Source organism: Microcebus murinus, chromosome 12 (assembly GCF_040939455.1).
Source record: "Microcebus murinus isolate Inina chromosome 12, M.murinus_Inina_mat1.0, whole genome shotgun sequence".
Lineage (NCBI taxonomy): Eukaryota > Metazoa > Chordata > Mammalia > Primates > Cheirogaleidae > Microcebus > Microcebus murinus.
The window spans coordinates 9,410,142-9,429,115 of record NC_134115.1 but is presented as its reverse complement, the minus strand read 5'-3'; the positions used below and the strand labels follow the sequence as shown (position 1 = coordinate 9,429,115).

Genomic DNA, 18,974 nt, shown 5'->3' with positions numbered 1-18,974 from the left:
CATCAGCCTCTGCCTTCTGGCCTCCAAAGTTTCTTTTTTTTTTTTTTTTCTTTCAACATTTTTGGCACCAGGGACAAAGTTTCTGATGAGGAATCTGCTGACAATTTTATTGTGTGTCCCTTGTATGTAGTGAGTTATTTCTCCTTTGCTGCTTTCAAGATTTTCTTTGTCATTGGCTTTTGATAGTTTGATAATAATGTCTCTGTAGGTCTCTGATTTCACCCTACTTGGAGCTTCTTGGATGTTTATATTCATGTCTTTCATCAAATTTTTGAAGTTTTCAGCTAAACAAGCTATTCTTGGAATAAATTCTTGGCTCCCTGCCATGAGGTTGCAGGGTGGGAAATGAGTAGCTGCTGTTGTGCTAAGAGCTGAAATTGACCAAAATTAACTGCAATTTACCATCTAAGCCTTCCCCTAGATGTTTCAAGCCTTCAATAGAGTCTAGAGTTCCAAAATAGTTACATCAGACAGACTCTGACAGAGCAATTGTTGTCTATGTGGAGAGACAGATTCCTGGTACTTCATACTCTACCATCTTTCCAGAATCCTCTAGGTCTCCTTCACTGGTGAAGGATAATTTCACAGGATACAGAATTCTTTGTTGGTGTTTTTTTTCTCTCAACACATTATGTATTTCACTACACTCTCTACTTGGTTGCATGGTTTGTGAGGAGTGGTTAGATGTAATTCTTTTTTTTACTCATCTCTAGGCAAAGGGTTTTTTTTGTTTGTTTTTACAGTCTTTTTTCAAGGTTCTTTCTTTATCTTATCTTTTATTTTTGGCAGTTTGAATATGATATGCCTAGATGTATTTTTGTTGTTGTTAGTTTGGAGATATATATACATATTGCATTTATCCTGCTTGGTGTTCTCTCAAGTTCCTGGATCTCTGGTTGGGTGTGTGACATTAATTTGGAGAAATTCAGGCATTATTGCTTCCAATATTTCTCCTGTCTTGTCTTTCTGCTCCTTCTACTATTTTCATTATGCATATGTTACACTTTTTGTAGTTGTCCCATAGTCTGGGGCATTCTGTTCTTTTTTGTCCAGTCTTTATTCTCTTTGCTCTTCAGTTTTGGAAGTTTCTATTCTCAAGTCAGAGATTCTTTGTTCAGCCCTGTCCAGCCTACTAATGAGCCCATTAAAGGTATTCTTTATGTCTGTTACAGTATTTTTGATTTCTAGCATTTAAAAATTAATTTTTAGATTTTCCATCTCTCTGCTTACATTGCCCATATAGTCTTACATGTTGTCTACTTTTTCCTTTATAGACATTAGCATAATAATTATAGTTATTTTTAATTCCCAGTCTGACGATTGCAACATTCCTGACATATCTGAGTCTTGTTCTCATGTTTGCTCTGCCTCTTCAAACTGGGTTTTTGCCTTTTAGCATGCTTTGTGATTTTTTGTTGAAATCCAGACATCATGTACTGGATAAAAAGAACTCCAGTAAGTAGGATTTTAGCAGTGTGGTGGTAAGGGGGAGGGGACCTATAGCTAGGTCTCAGTCCTAGTGAGCCTGTGCTCCTGGACTGTGAACTTCACAAATGCATCTCAGTTTTTTCCCCACCTTAGGTGGGACAGGATGGCTATAGTGGGCTGGAGTTGGGTATTTCCCTTCCCCCAGGTCAGTTAGGCTCTGATAAAACCCCAGCAAGTTAGGCTTTTGTGAAAATAACTTATCCTGAGGGCAGGCCTTGTTAAGAACAGAGTACTCTGGTGTATTTCAAAATGGCTACTTTCCCCCTCCTCCTCCTCGTCTCTAATAGTCAATATGAGAACCTGGTTGAGCTCTTGGAAATGAAACTCAGAAAAGTGTCAGACACTTCTCTTATGACTAGGTAAACATGATTAGAGTGCTTAACTCTTGGACTTGTCCACACTGAGCTTCTTGCAATTTGTTAGTTACAGTTCAGGTTTTCCTACCCTGACACTGCTTCTCATGGAAGTTTCTGCTCATGGGTTTCTGGTAAGTAATGATTCTCTGTATATGCCTCTCTGTATCTGTCTATTCAATTTTGGGGGCAGAAGTTTGCCCTGTGACCTCACTTCTCTGAAGGATCTAAGAAGACTCATTGATTTGCAGTTTGTTTAGCTGTTTACTTATTATTAGGACAGAGTGGCCACTTCTAAGCTTTTTACACACTGGACTGGAAACCAGATGTCCTCTTATATTGATAATTAATAGGTAAAATATGTACATGTGTACGTATAAAATTCAAAAAGGAAAAAAGGTATAGAGGCCGGGCGCTGTGGCTCACGCCTGTAATCCTAGCTCTTGGGAGGCCGAGGCGGGCGGATTGCTCAAGGTCAGGAGTTCGAAACCAGCCTGAGCAAGAGCGAGACCCCGTCTCTACTATAAATAGAAAGAAATTAATTGGCCAACTGATATATATATATAAAATTAGCCGGGCATGGTGGCACATGCCTGTAGTCCCAGCTACCCGGGAGGCTGAGGCAGAAGGATCACTCGAGCCCAGGAGTTTGAGGTTGCTGTGAGCTAGGCTGACGCCACGGCACTCACTCTAGCCTGGGCAACAAAGCGAGACTCTGTCTCAAAAAAAAAAAAAAAAAAAAAAAAAAAAAAAAAAAAAAGTATAGAGAACAGCAAAAAAAATTTTTCTTTTTGCACTGCCTCATTCTACTCGTGGTGTGTAACTGTTACCAATTTCTTGTGTATCCTTCCAAAGATATTCTATGCAAATAGAAACATTTGTCTGCTTATGTATGTATGTTGTATATTTTTATACATATGGTAACATAATAGTCATAGTGTCCTACACTTTACCTTGTTCACTTAATAATGTATCTTGAAGATCATTCTGTTCTTTGTAGTGGCTGCACACTATACCTTTGATGGATAATTTAGGTATCAACTTGTTATCTTTTTCTGTCAATTATGTGCATTGTGGTTATGTGGATTTGTTGTGCAGAGATTTAAATTTTTTATTGTGATAAAATATTCATAATATAAAATTTATCATTTTAACCAGTTTTAAGTGTACTATTTGGTACCACTGTGTACATTCACAGTATTGTGCAACCATCACCACCATCCATCTCCAGAACTTTTGTTTCCTTGCAAGACAGAAACTCTGAATCCATTAAACACTAACTCTCCATTCCTCCCTCCCCCAAGTCTCTGGCAACCATTATTCTGCTATGAATTTGACTATTCTGGCTACCTCAAGATTTTAATTTTAATGTAAACAAAGGTATCAATCTTTCCTCTGATATATTATACATTTTTTGTTTTATCTTAGTCAAAGATGATGATGATGCTCTGGGACCCCCTTATTTGGAGGGGAGTTGGGTATCCTCAGTCATGCTGTGGCCCTGTCACCCTTTAGCCCTGGATTTCCCTGGAGTGTAAAAGACAGAGAAGAGAGCTGGGTGGAGGGTGGGTGCTATGGTTTGAATGTTTGTCCCCTCCCAAACCTATGGTGAAATTTAGTTGCCACGGTAACAGAATTAAAGAGGTGGGACATTTAAAAGGTAATTAGGCCTTAAGGGCTGTGCCCTTATGGGTGGGATTACTGCAGTTGTAAAAGGGCAAGTTTGGCCTCTCTTTGCCCTTTTGCCACATGATGCCTTAAGTGTGATGACACAGCAAGAAGGCCCTAACAAGATGCCAGTACCTTAATATTGGACTTCTCAACCTCCAGAACTGTGAACCAATACATTTCTGTTCATTATAAAGTACCCGGTCTGTGGTATTCTGTTACAGCAGCATAAAATGGACTAAGACAGTGGGCGGGGCATAGATACTCTGGACAGCAGACCCTAGGAAAGTGACCGCTAATCTAGGTAACAGCCATCATTATATTCCTGTGTGGGAAGGGGCTGTGTGATCTCTGAGACCCCCTGACTCACCATGCCAGGAGGACTCCTCAGAGTTGGTGGATTGCCTCAGTACAGCAGGGTCTTACCCTATGGTAGGTTCAGGTGACCTTAATATCCTAGATTCCACCCTCAGGGAAAGCTGCCCCAGTTCCATCTAGCTGGGCACACCAAGGCTGTTGCATCAGGGCTTCTTTGTTGTTGTTTTTTCTAATTACAAAGGTAAATTCGGTCTTTTATGCAAAATTCAAATGTTACAAAAACACTGATAATGATGTGCACATTACAGGTGATGTGCATTATCAGTGCACATCACCTGTAGTCCCACCTCTGAAGAAAATTTCAGTTAACTGTAAGGCACATATTCCTTGACTGTTTTTCTTTTCTATTCAAACACAAACATTTGTTCCTGTATTTAACAACACATCATGGCCATCTTTCCATATCAAAACATACAGGTAGATCTACCTCATTTATGAAATAAGTGTGAGAATTTATTCATTTAGTGAAATTTTATTACAGAATTGGTACATGGATATATTCTCTGAGTCAACAATATATAAACGTAAGAGAACAGTGAATTTTTTTTTTTAGTACCAATAAGTCTTTATTTATTCATTGTATTTTCCCAGGGAAGGAAGAAAGGAAGGGGAAAGAGTCAGCAAAGCCCAAGGGGGCTCAGTCTCCTGCAGTTCAGGAATGAGGGACAGTGAATTTTGTTCTGTAGTTTTTCCCACTCTCTCTCTCCTCTTCTCAGATGGAATAATTTCTATTCCTTTTTCTTTGCATTTACACACACACATACTCTCTCCCCTCACATTTGTTTTACTTAACCATAGTCCTTGAACATCTTTCAGGTCAGTATAGACCTGGTCTAGTTTACATATTTCTGTTGACTATACTTTTTCTGAATATGTGATAATTCAGTGATTCTGAGATTCATCTGGAAACTTGTTAGAACATGAGCTGCTGAGTCCCCTTCCAGGTCTCATCTCACACCGTGGTGGGTTGATGTAGCCTGCAGCTGTCCTGAGGTGTCACAAGTTAAGAACCAAGTCCTGTCCTCACTCCTCCTGTGTTTGTATGAACCCCTGCACATATCTCTGAGCACTTAAGGAGAGTTTTTAGGATAAACTTCTAGGTGTGGAAATGATGAGTTAAGTGAGATTAGCTGTATTAATTTTAATGGTATAGCCAAAATGAACTCCAACATTGCAGTACTCTTGCACCCCCACCAACAGTGTATAAGTGTGCTGCCTGTCCCCTCCATACCACCCATGGCAAACGCTGCATAAGATTGTTTTTTATTTTGCCACTTTGATGTATAAGAGATACTTCATTATTGTAATTTTAATTATTTAATTATGAAAGGAGTTGAACAATGAATGCCTTCTTTTTCTGTAAATGAACTTTTCATTTTGGGATTACTTTAGATTTACAGTACTGTTGTAAAGATAGCACAGAGAGTTCTCATATAAATTTTACCAGCTTCCCTAAAGCACAGACACATAACTATGGTATTAATACATGTGCCCACACTAAAAAACTTATATTAGAACATTACTATTAACTAAACTTTAGATTTTATTTTTATTTTACCAGTTTTCCCATCAATGCCCCTTTTGGTTCCAGGATCCAATCCAGGATCCAACATTGCATTGGGCCATTATGTTTCCTTAGGGTCCTCAGTCTGTCCTTGTCTTCCATGACCTTGATAGTTTGAAGTCCTAGGTAGATATCTGTAATGTCCCTTGATTTGGGTTTGTCTCATGTCTTTTCTAATAATTAGATAGGGCTTATGGGTTTGAAGGGAAACATCACAGAGGTGAAATGCCCTTCTCACCATGCCATGTCATATGAGGTAATACACAGTATCACATGCTTCCTTAGTAAAGAAAATTCCTAACATACATAAAATAGCAAGAATAGAATAAATACTTATTACTTGGCTTCCACAATTATTAATATTTTGCCACCTTGTTTCTGGATGGCTTTTCAATATGGTTGGGAGAAATTTGCATTATTCTTTTCTTCTTTTACTCTTCTCTATCCTTCCTTTTTTCTTCCCTCCTTTCCTTCTAAATCAAAAGGAGAAAACACTGATTAACAGTGTTGGAAATCCAGATGGGGCCTAGATGGAAGAACCTAACACATCTAGTCAAATTGCTCCTTTAGTTAGCTCTGACTGCCATGACAAAATATCATAAGCTGGCTGGTAGTTCTTTTCCAACCTTTCCTTCTCTTCTTCTAACATCTTCTGATGGGATCACACTCTCCCTCTGTGCCCTACGGTTAGCCCTCCATATTTCTTTTGAAGCACCTGAGTGCCTTCCCCTATATCCAGTGGTGTACCAAGTTGGGGGTAGGTGTGGTTGGCTGGTCTGCACCAGATGTGTTGTGTGGAGAATTTAAAAACAATCATGAAACCAAAATTTGATCTGCTTCTTATCATCATCATACATTGGCAATTCTAAAATGATAAAATACTCCTCCTTGGAAAAGAAAATTAAGATATAGAATGTTTACAGCACCACAGAGGCTTCCTCAAGGAAATATTTTAATACTTATTATTTAATCTGACCCCAATTCTCCTTTTACAGGGTGCTGAGAAACTCAACTGCAGTCATGTTTAGGGTCCTCTGGCCTTGTGGGAGTGTGGGAAGATCTGGACTTTATGAACCCTAATATCTCCTCCTTTCTCTTGGGGCACTACTTACTCTTGAGTAGCTGTTTCTAACTCCCATTTCTCAACCATCCCTGTGGGGGGTACTAAGCAATCTCCCACCTAACCTCCCTTTTGGGTTTCAGAATGCAGAAAAAGATGCTCAAATCTGTCAGCTAATTTTCCTGAGTCACTGGCCTCATTTCACTACTATTCTCAAGGCCTGGCCAGGTGTCCAGTGGTGCTTTAAGTCAGCCATTCTCAAAGTTGGGTATGCAGGTCCTTCCTTCGTGAACGTTATGTAACTGCATGAGGCCAGATATTGTTCACAGTATATGTGTCAATCAGGCAACAGACTGCAGCAGAGGAATGCAGAATGAGATCTAAGAATCCAGCTATCTTCTGTCAAGCCAGGCTTTAGAGTTACAAAAGCGTAAAACAACATCACTCTTCTTTATTTGGGGGTGGGGAAGACATAGCTATTTTAAAAAAATATGCAATGTGTTCATTTTTAAGTGAAAAAATACTTTTAAACATTTTAATTTATAATGTGGTAACATCTGTAGCTACAACTCACATTAGCAAAGCACGAGGCCCTCAACCATATTTAAGAGTATAAAGTGATCCTTAGGCTAAGAGTCTGGGAACCACGGACTCAATTTAATCTTCACAGCAGCTCTTACGAAGTGGAGCCATCTCTCCCCTCATACGTGAATAAACTAAGGCCTGGAAAAGGCAGGCCGTCAGCCCTCCGCCTCACCGCCAAGCAGAAGCCTCGCGTTCCAGTTGCGTCCCTCGAGGTCCTCGGGCAAAAGCGGCACTGGGGAGTCGCTCGCCTAGTCCACTCGCCTAGCCGAGCCACATTTTCTCGTGTGGGAAGTGTGGACAATGCTTTCTACCTCTCGGGACTCTGAGTCAGGAAACCCTGTGAGTATACGATGAGTCACATCCCCTTCCATAGAAGCGAAAGCCCAGGCTCAGAGACGTCAAACGCTTTGCTCGGGTCCTACGACTTAGCGTCCAGAGTACAGGGCACCCCGGAGGCCCAGACGCCCAGGGTCACTACTGGGCGCCAAACCGCCTCCTGCTCCTCCCGCCAGCTTCATATCCGGCACCCATGCCGGAAGCCTCTTTTCCTGTTCCCAAAACCGCGCTCCGGAAATGACTCATCCGCCAGCATCTAAGATGGCCGCCGACCCATCCGCCAACGCATGAAGTGGATGGAAAGTAGGCGCGAACCCGGAAGTTGCCCGGGTCGGCCATGGCAGCGCCGGGGGCGTGGCTTCCGGCGGTCCGCGCCTGCGAGTCGCAGCGGCCGGGTCTAGCGGGGGCAGCAGCTGACAGGCGCTCCTCCCACGACCGGCACGGTTGGTGCCCAGCAAGACGGGCGGCCCCCAGCTCTCCTCCCCACGTCCCGGCCCGCGAGGCTCCAGGGCCGCGCTGGGGCATGGACGAGGGGAAGATGGACGAGAATGAATGGGGGTACCACGGCGAAGGCAACAAGAGCCTGGTGGTGGCCCACGCGCAGGTGAGCGGCGGACGGGCAGCACGGGTCCCGGACCTCACCCCGACGACGGGGGCTCCCAGTTCTTCCCAGTATTCCCCCCGGGGTCGGTTCCGCGTCTTTCCCAGTACCTACCTCCTCGCTGGTCGGTCTCTTTCCGGCACCCTCCAGCAGCCCCCGAGTCGGTTCCCTATTCCCCCAGTATTCCCCTTCTCTCTCGGGTCGGTTCCCCGTTTCCCCAGTACTCCCTTTCCCCTCGGTGGGTCCCTTGGCCCTCCAGTGCCTCCTTCCCCGCCCCGTCGGTGCCACGCGCAGCCTCACGCGGTGCCGGCCCGACAGCCAGGCCGCAGTGGGGCGGAGATTTAGCTGGGACGAAGGGCTTGGGCAGGCACTGGAGGAAGAAGCAAAGCGCCCAGAGTGCAGTTGCTCCCAGCACGGAGGGAATTCAGCCTCGTGAGACCAGGGAATTGCTGTTCTTCATGCTGCTGCTGTTCATAATGGGGCATTGCCTACAGGTTCTCCCCCTAAGTTTGTTAGAATTTGAAGGATTTTCCTTTCTCAATTCAGTGAAGGTGAGAGTTTCAGGAACTGCACTAAGGACTCCCAAGGTGAATCCAGGAAGAGAAGTGTGTGGATTTGTGTGAGGGCCCAGATCTTTGACATTTTGCAACCACGCAGGAATGTGGTGTGCTCGAGGAGGGAATGAGGGAGGCAGGGATAGGTGTCATGTAGGGAGGGCTTTAGAGCATGCTTAAGATCTTTAGATGAATTAGTAATGGACAGGCTAACCTGAAGCTATCCTTCTCTTTTCTTTTTTTGAGACAGAGTCTCATTTTGTTGATCTGACTAGCTCAGAGCAACCTCAAACTCTTGGGCTCAAGTGATCCTTTTGCCTCAGCCTCTTGAGTAGCTGGGACTACACTACAGGCATGGGCCACCATGCCCGGCTAATTTCTTTTTCTACATATATTTTTAGTTGGTCAATTAATTTCTTTCTATTTTTAGTAGAGATGAGGTCTTGCTCTTGCTCAGGCTGGTTTTGGACTCCTGACCTTGAGCAATCCACCCCCCTCGGCCTCACTGAGTGCTAGGATTATAGGCGTGAGCCACTGCACCCTGCCTGTCCTTCTCTTGTGTAGGCTGAGGTTGGGCAAAGTGAGGGATAGTCCAGCATGAGCCTCCTTTGTTTTCAGGTTACTATGCTGTTCCCCTGAATGCTGTTCTAAAACAAGTACTCATCTTCCAATTCCTTAGTAAGATTGGATGTTGTATCTCTGCATTTTAGGCTTCTTTTCATGGGGGCTGACATATTAATTTCAAAAGTAGTTGCAGATGTAGGAGCATTTTCCAGACTGGAAGCAAAAGGACACGGTTTGAAGAGCAGAGACTTTGGTGCAGTCACCTCTGGCACTTGGATCCCTTCTCTGCTTTCCCGGACATACCTATGTCCATTGCCTTCCCTGAGCAGGCATCTCCAGGGCAGCCTGGCCCTGCCCTGTTGCAAAGATCCCATTGTGAGGACTGCATCACAGTCATTAGACTTTCGTGGGCCTATGCTATTTGTTTTCTATTTTAAATCTAAATTTGCTTTACTATGCTTATTTCTACTTGGTGGTTGTTTTTAGCTCATCATTTGAAATTGAAGATTATCACTGTAAATAGTCTCATAAAAAAACATTTCCCACCAAGTTAAGGTTGGACAGCACCTGTGCCTGATGTAGATAAACTGAACCGTGCTAGGTATTGAGCAGCGGAGAGAAGTCCTTGTGCTTGGCCTGGGCCTTGGACTTGAGCTTGGCCTGCCTGCTGTGTCCTGTGGTGTGTTAGCTCTGTCTGTGGACCAAGGAGGAGAGAGTGAGCCCTGGAAGGCAGGTTTTCAGGGCCTGCTCTGCCTGAGGAGAGGGTGTGTGTCAGTGGGGTGGAGAGAAGGCAAATTAGGGAGAACAGGAGGGAGTCCCTGCTCCCGTGGATGCTGAGCATATGCATAGCCTCCCTCCCCTCTGGAGCCAGTTGCGGGAGCAGGTCCACCCTGCTTCTCTGCTCAGTTCCTTAGATCCTCTTCATTCAGTTCAAGAGAGAGGGAGGTCTTTGCCAAGTTTTTCCAGATAGGGAAGGGTCACTTTCCATGAGAAGGAATCAGCTGCCCCTTGAATTGAATGGTCCTGTGTCTGTCCTTTCTCCTCTCCAGTGTGAGAACACAGTGCATGTTCAGACAGCTGCCCCGAAACCCATCTTGCAGGTGCTGGGGGTCTAGATGAGGAGAGCTGAAGGATCTTTGGATATCAGCAGTAGAAGAAACATGGTGATGCTCCTTTTGCGGTGTGCAAACATGGAATGAGAGTTTCATGCCTTCTGTAGAGTGCAGGACTCATAGAATATGGGGCCTTGGGGTGGAGGAGCTAGGTGTGGGCTGCAAGGGGATGGGAGTGTGTGTTCAGTGTAGGCAGAAAGGTTAATGGCAGGCCATCCCATAGAGAGGCATTTTAACTATGTTCCTGATAAATCATGGTCAGCCCCTTCACTCAAAGGCTGCCCCATGTGGCCCTGGACGATTCAGATTTTGCCCGTCAGGCCCCATTCTGTTATTGTTTGGGACAGCTGTGCACTTGACCATTTCCCAGGCGCCAGTGCCCACTGTGTTCTCTGCCCTGCATGGTGCAGACCCTCTGCCTGGCACATCTCCCACTGGGCGTTGAGCCCCAGATGTCGGATTTTCTCCCGTGTGGCATCTGCACTTGCCTTCTTCACCTTTGGCTTGTTGGTTTTGGCTCAGCGTCCTGTCCCGTGAAGGTCACTTTAAGTCTTGTTTGTCGTTCCATGTCTTAGGTGTATTCAGATCTGAGTCGTGCCCTTGCCCAGGTCACTGAGTCCCCTAAGGATCACCTCGGCCTTTGGGTGTAGGGACAGTGGCTCACTCCTGTCATGACCCTAAGCTGTTGTGACATTTTCCTTCCTATTGACAGAAGTAACATGAAAGACTTTGCCATTTAACTTATCTGCCAACAAAATACATTTTATCTAAAGTATGAAGAAAGCTGCTCATTTCTAGTCATTCTGGTTTTGTAACCTTTCTGAGAGTCTGAGAGCTTCAGATCATTTCTGTAAATTGTTTTGGTGCCTGTTTGGTGTCTGGGGTATTTTGGTGTCTGTCTGGTATCTGTTTGGTGCCTAGGGTATTTGTCTGGGCCTTGGAGGTGTGAAGGTTAAGCATTCAGGAGTCACCATGCCAGGCCATCTCACTGTTTCTCTTCTCATCTTGTATTTTAGGATTTCTGGTTTGTAGATCATCTTTTTTTTTCTTTTTTTAAAATACAGCATTACTTTATATATCAACATTTTAATAATTTGCTGATTATTTCATAGTGGATGGATTAAGTAAATCCCATTAATAAGTAAATCCCATTAATTAATCCAACTGATTAAATTATATCCCATTTAATATGGAGAAATATTTGCAATGTTAAATGGAAAAAACAGCTTATAAAAGAAGATGGGTAGTATGAGTGTAATTACAAATTGATTGGGAGAAAATACATCAAAATGTTATAAGTGGTTATGACTGTGATAGTATCATGAATTATTTTTACCTTTTTTTGTTTTTAGTATTTTCTAAACTTCCTTCAATGAATTACAGTGTTATAATCAGGAAAAAGCATTACTTTTTTAAAAGTTCATACTCTTTGATCTAATTTCTGTTCTAGTATTCTATTCTAAGAAGTTAATTAGAAATGTAAATGAAGGTCTTACAGACACAAATATCCATTGTAGAATTACTTACAGTAGTTCAAGTGGAAAGCAACTGTCCTGTCCTGTAGGACTGTCAGCGTCAGTTACACTTCCAACTGCAGGTGCTGGCCACACGTGAGAATTTCTGTTCTCTGCTTTTTTCTAACCGTATGGCATATGCCTAAGCCCTGGGCCACGCCCTTCTTTAATTTTTACCTGGACCTAGTTGAAATAGTCTTAACTTTCTGTTGCTGCTAGCGTTTTTAAAAGACCAGTGACCTATTCTGCATGTGAGATGTTTAATGGTATTTTTACAGGCTGCGATAGCTGATGTGGCTTCTTTCTTGGTGAGTTTCTTTCTGGTCACACTTGAGCTCATTGGAGAGCCCTGCATGTTGATCCCACTTTATTGATTTCTTTATATCTGCAGTTGCATGGCTAGGATTTGTTTATTTCCAAACTGTATGCCCTTTGGTGATTGCAGCCTTGTGATGGTGCCTGCCTAACATGTGCGGGTGTTTGCTGGTTTGGGTCTAGCTCACCTCCCTCTGCTTCAGTGTCTTCTGAGGTGACATGGCCACTTTCCCCCTGCCCGATGCTTCCTCCTCCTTGGTCACAATTCAGGCAGAACAACACCTTCCCACTGACTTCCTCTGTCTCCTGAGAGCTATGATCCAGGAGGGTGAGGAAAGTGTTTCTGTGTTAGCAGAGAGCAAGGCTGCACTTGGGGCCTGGCCACTAGTGCCTTGAGGGTGTCATGCAGCCAGGACAACCTGAAGGCCCCAGGTTTGCACGTGCTTCCCTGTGGCTCTCACTGTGGATTTCCATGTAGGCCTGCTTCCTCTTTACACGTGGTCAGGCTTTTCATGCCTGTAGGGATCACAGAGCTATCCCAGCCGTGCTGCAGTGTGCCTGGCCCCCCAGACCTTCCCCCAACTTCAGTCCTGTGACAGATGCTGTGAGATTGAGATAGAGCCACAGAAGCTTGGGAAAGATGTGACTTGTTCAGGTTGGACAAGGACTGGTGCCTGCTGTGCCCCTGTCTGGCCTCCTTGTTTTGTTTTTGCCTGTAGTGTACTGGACTCCCTTCTTCCATAGGCATCTTCCAATGTAACATCTTCATCCTCCATTGAGTCGGCTTTGGAGTCTGTCTGAGGCTGTAAGTTCCCCTTGAAGCCAGGCTACACCATTTGGAATGCCTCCTGCCAGAGCCCAGCAGGACAGCCCTGCTTGTCCTGTCTTCAGTCCTGCAGGTCCTGGAGATGCATTTCTGTTTGTGCCACCAGAGGTCAGCGACTTGGTTACCTCATGCCCCTGGTGACTGACAGAGCCCAGATGGCCTCCTTGTCTGGTTAGGGCAGAGCAGGGTGATGATGAGGAGGGTCTGTAGCGAGGGTGACCTAATGAGACAGGACATTTGGGATTCCCTACAGCTCCTGCCTGGGAGTCCTCTTCACCATTCCCGAGAAGCCAGAGTTGAGTGCAGCTTCTAGAAGGCTGGGCAGCATCCTGAGGGGTGATACCTGCTGCTGTTCTGTTTTTCTGTCTTCCCTTCCCATGAAAGTTGCCTGATCTCACTTTTTAGGGGTCTTTAGGGAGCCCCTTTCCTGGTTAGTCTCCTTACCCTGATGGAAAAATTGACCTCGGTCCCTGTCCTTTGACAGGGGTCTCTGGGACAACTGATTTAGTGGGTGACATCCCCTCCTCCCCAACATGAGTGCCCTGTGCGTGGCAGGAAAGTCCTCCTCATCTTTCCTGATAGGTTCTCTACTTGGTAGCCTTAATTGCACCCATAAGGTCCCTCCCTCAGGCTTCACATTGGCAGGTGTCCTTTTAAGGTCTTGTATTTTTGTGGCTTTTTATTTAATATCAATTATTGCTTCCTCCCTCTGTCCAGAAAATATACAGTATTAGAAGGAAGGAAGTTAAAAACACCAAATGTTTCCCATTAAGAAAATAAGTTTTGTTAACACTTTGGTGCACTTTCTTCTAGTATTTTTCTAATTATAGTCAAGTATCACTTAACAAGGGGGACGCATTTTGAGAAGTGTGTCTTTAGGTGATTTCATGTTGTGCAAACATCAAATCTAGATGGTAGAGCCTACTACATACTTAGGCTGTATTGTGTAGCCTATTGCTCCTAGGCTACAAACCTGTATCGCATGTTATTGTACTGAATACTGTAGGCAATTGCAACACAATGGGAAGTATTTGTGTATCTAAACATAGAAAAGGTACAGTAAAAATGCATGTATGACTACTGTCATATATGCAGCCCATCTTTGAGTGAAACATCGTTATGTGGCACATGATTATATGTGCTTTCATTGGGTAGTTAAGAATACTATGTGTTTCTGTTTTGGGCTTTTTTCACTTAACCTTACAGCACAAACATGTAGAAAATCCTTCACACACATGTAGGTAGGGTGGTCAGGGTCTTTCCAGTCTTGTATTGTTGGGTGTCCATGTGGTTGGGCTTTGCTGAATGTTTTTGTACCTGAGTCTTTGCACTTCTGGCTGGGTTCTTGGGCGGATCGGGCCCCTTGGCACATATCACAAACTGCTTTCCACATGGCCATGCCATCTACTCTCCTGCTGCAGCCCAGGACCCTCTCAAGCCCTGAGCAATTTTTACTGAAATGTTTTTTGCCACTTTTATAAGTGACGAGTTGTGTCTCTTCACTTTTTACATTTTGAAGTTATTTAGTGCGTGTGTGTGTCATGCCTCTTGTTCTTCCTGTTGGTTGGCTTTTTCACCTTTTTAAAATCCTTGATTCTCAACTAGTTTTCCAAGGTGTGAGCTTCCCTGTTACGGAGACAGAAAGGTGTGTCTTGGGCCTTGCTTAAGTGAGTGTCTGCTCTCATTAACAAACGCCCCAGCCCTCAGACTACAGAAATGTCAAGTTCCTCCCTTCTTTTTATTTTTAATTTAATTAAAAAAAAAGAAAACAGATTTTAATCTTAGCCACTAGATTACCAAGGAAGATTCTTCTCTTCTAAACTTATCCCTTTTTCTTCACTTTTAGCATTTTATCCTAGACATTAAGAAGAAGGTAAATTTTAAACATCTGGTTTGTGATACTTGGTTTAAAAGGAAGAATCATTTCCTCCAGAACTGGTTAAGACCTGATGTGATGGCAGGAGCTTGGAACCTATGGGGTGGGCTCTTTTGTTGAATTCCCCTGGGTGGCTGTGTCCATCCTGCTCCTCCAACCTGGGTGCCTCTCGGACTCATTGTGTCTTTCCGCTAATGAGAACTGGTACACTGTTGATTTTTTTAGCTGTTCTCTACCATCCACCTGCATGGGTCTTGTGGGGCCCTGTGGCCTGCGTGTCTCTGAAGCCCTCTGGCTGGCACTCCTGGGGACTACCCACCTCAGCCAGCCCAGCCTGGTCGGGCCCCTCACATGGAGCAGTTGGCACTGGTTGTACAGGGTAGGTGAGCTGTCTGAGCATTGGTATTGATTAAAATTGGCCTTTAAAGCTGAGACTTCAGTTCCCTGGGGGTAGGTTGGTGGGTTTCTGGTGATAGTTTTTGGATGGCAAATGAGTGGGTGGAGAAAGCACAGTTTACCTTGAAATGGACATATCACAACATTCAGACTTTCTCAGTTGGTCGAGGTTCTAGGTCTCTAATGGGAAGGGAAAGCAGATTTGCTGTGGGTGACAGTAGGGAGACCGAGCCACAGTGCATGGAGGTGGTGGCTAAGCCACTGTGATGGACATGAGAGGGTAGGGCTGGGAGGGCAGAGCGGCTCAGGCCTAGCAAGGTTGTGCCCACACCCTCTGGGGGCAGCTCTCCAGCCAGCGCCCCCAGCCCCTGATGGGCGACTCAGCAACAGCAAGGAGACTAACACTTGGAAAGATGTGGAACCTCCCTAGGACCCACAGCAGCTCTGACCTTTAGGGTCAAAGCCTTGATCTCAGGCTTGTCTCCAGGCCGAGGCTTGGCTGGCCAGCAAGGCAGGACCTGGTTCTCTGAGACTTGATCTGTCCTCATACAATCTCATTTTCTTCATTCTATAAACTGGGACTTGAGTTGCCCACCTTGGAGGGAGAGGTGAGTGGAGATGATGAAACTTAGGAGTGTAGCCTGGGTCCTGACATGCCGGTGCTCAGCACCTGCTGGTTATTGTTATTACCTGCAATAATTATTATTATTATTATTGATCTTAATAAGTGCTAATGGGAACAGTTATGTTATTTATTATTGGCAAGAAGGAGTGAGGACTAAGCCCTGCAGTTATTTTGGCTCTGATGTTTTTTTCTCCTGGGACCTGCATACAATTTTTCTTTGTATAGTGCCCTGTACAATTTGGTTTTGAAAAATTTTCTTTTAGATAGACCAGACAATAGCTTTCTGAATTAACTAATACTTGATGTTAATGGGTTTTTTATGTGTAATAATCGAAGGAAATCTGTAATTTCCATTTGTAAATAAAAAGAAAAGTCCAGTTTTTCCTGCCTTTACTAGGAACGCAGGGGCGTGGAACTTTGGAAATCTGAGAATGTATCAGTAGGGAACACTGCCAGGTGAGAGGGTTCCTATGTTCCTATGGTTGGTATTTCTTTTCACGGGCCCACAGAACTCCTTCCTCTGAGGCTACAGTGGGGAATTCTTGCTACGGGAAAGCTCGTGAGTATTGTCCTGACATCACCCTGTTAGGCCTGCGTAACCACAAAGGTCTGTTGTGCAGCTTATTAGTTAGTTCCTTGGAAAATCAAGAGAGACCTTGCTTTCCTCTGTATGCCGTAGGAGCCCGTACGAGAAGCTGGTGGTGAGTTAGCACGGCTCCTGTGGAGGGGGATTTCCCTGCATGGGGGACGGAGCGAGAGCTTGTTCCATGGCAGCACGGGTCGGTCTGTGCTGATCGGGGATTTAGTATGTTTTCTCGTTGCGCTTATTTCATTTTTTTTCAAACATCATGACAGAAATCATTGTGCTTATTTCTAACATGACCAGACTTACCCTGGTAAACTAATTAATTTCCCTCAGTCACACACATTGTCAGTAGCAAGTTGCTGACAGCCCGCCAGCTGTCAGAGGAGAGGTGCACCGCATTTGGTGCCTCACTGTTGGTGGAACCGGTGGGCACGCTCTTGAGCAGAATAGCACCATCAGGTCCAGGTGAGGAGTGGATGTACTTTTAGGAGGGTAAGTTTCTGGGAAATTGTTTAGAATTAGGATTTCTGCAGATCAGCTTCTGTCTTTCCTTGAATGTTGATGGAATTATAATTCTGTTATAATGGACCTTACCCAGTTGATTCCCATGAGCGATTGTCAATGCCCACCTTGGACTTGGGGAGGGGACGGCAGCAGCATGCTTGGCAATGACCATGGCTTCTGCAAGTCTAGGCTTGGGGTTGAAGGAGGGGACAGCTATCCAGCAGATGAGCAGTGAACCAGGTGCATCACACCAACTGGAAACTAGAACTCAGAAAGAGGGTGCCAGGGACCTGGCGGCCCATACTGGAACAACTGGGTTTTAAGAGGAGTAGTATGCATTGTCTGAGGGTGGGGCGGGGGCGTGTGGATTTGGCAGAGGAGACTGATTTGGTTTCTGTAGGGCCTTTGTTGCTCCTTAGGCATCTTTTGGTCTAGCACATTCTAAGCCCTCGCCAATGTGTCCTGCTTCCTCCCACCCCTGCTGAGATTTTGTCCTGTGGCCCCGTGGCTCCTGACAGCATCTGACCTCCCACCCTTGTAAGGGATAGAGCCCCTCCCAGGCACATTCTCCTTCCCACGTATAATATGTGTTATTACAATGTATTTTTTTGACCATTAAAAAATTGGAATACTCAAAATAAGCAGAAATTTAAAAATTATTATAATTGTTGCTACCTGGAGATGTTGATAAACTTGTGCCGAATGTCTTTTCAGACTTTTTTATATAAACAGATCATACACTTTAAAATTTTTATTTCAAAACTTGAAGTGTAACATACCTACAGAAAAGTGTTCAGATAATATGAGTATAGCTTAATTCTCACAATGTAAGTGGATCCATAATCCCAAGATCAGTGTCTTTTAGAACCTTCCTCAGGACTGTACCTGCATGTCCTGGGATGGGCACAAGGGCTCAGTCTTACCTGTTTGGGACTTTATGTAAATGGAAGTATACATATATGTACATATATGTGTGTGTATTTTGTCTTTTTATGAAAATGGGCTCATTCTATAAGCCCTATTCAGTAATCTTTATCATTCAGCAATATATGGTGACTGTACATCTGTGTCTATAAATACTGATCTTCCTTATTTTCTTGTAAATGACTGCATGGTTGGTATTCCATGGTTTGAAATGTGTCCTGCTGTATTTAGCCATCTCACTATTATTGGACATTTGGGTTTCCATTTTGTTTGAAATTTAAACTGTGCTTTTATACAAAGTAGCTACAGTGTTTTATGCTTCCTTAATTATTTCCTTAAGATAAATTCCTGGGAGTGGCCCTCCCAGTGTGTCAAAGGCTGCAGATTTTCCTTGTGCACAGCCTCCCAGCATACCGCGATGTGGGCCAGCCTTGGCCTCATCTCCCCAGAGGCTTCCGAGCCTCCTTGCTGTGGGCTTTGTCTGCTGAGGGCGGGACTCCTCAAGCTGTCCCAGCTCCTCCATGGCCACAGACCCCCGTGCCCAAGCTTGGACCAGTACTAATCAGACGTTGTTTTGTCTTCCAATAGCGCCGTGTTGTGCTGCGTTTTCTGAAGTTTCCTCCAAATAGGAAGAAGGTAAGATTGGTGGGTTTGCCACCTGGTCATCACAACATTTATTTAAGAAAACTTAGATTTTTTTTCTGATGCAGAAGTATTAATGCTAATTGTAGAAATTTAAATATGACACAAGCATTTAGTGCAGAAAGTTGTGTGTCCATCATTCCTGACATAAAACCTGCTGGGCCTCAGTAGTTTGGCCCAAGGTGTCACTGTGTATCATTGTGTCAGGTCCATTTAGTGCTGAGCCAGAAGCCACCCTGGCCCAGCGTGCAGGTCCTGTTCTGAGGGCCCCACTTGTTCAGAGGACCCCAGGACCAGGTCTCAGCTTTGCCTTGCCAAGGCACCTGCTGCCTCAGTTTCCCCATCTGTGCAGTTGAATCTGTGAAAATAGCATCTGCAATGTGATAGACAATCTGTGTTAAAAGTTGCAGCGGGAGAGGTGAGATGGCTCAGTAGGCTTCTATTCACTGTCATCCCAGCAAGTACTGTGGACTGACTACCTGCAGGAAACCGTTGCAGCCATG

The 18,974-nt window shown here is 44.5% G+C and overlaps 1 protein-coding gene across 1 annotated transcript in view; it reads left to right on the top strand.

The window, feature by feature from the left end:
• Positions 1 to 7,809: 7,809 nt before the first annotated feature.
• The window catches only part of IPPK (inositol-pentakisphosphate 2-kinase), a 65,227-nt gene continuing 54,062 nt past the window's right edge, over positions 7,810 to 18,974 (top strand). The window contains exons 1-2 of the mRNA XM_012747131.2: positions 7,810 to 8,036; positions 18,418 to 18,465. Of these exons, the coding sequence (XP_012602585.2) occupies positions 7,956 to 8,036; positions 18,418 to 18,465 (129 nt within the window). The 5' untranslated portion in view covers positions 7,810 to 7,955. The remainder of the gene's footprint in view (positions 8,037 to 18,417; positions 18,466 to 18,974) is intronic.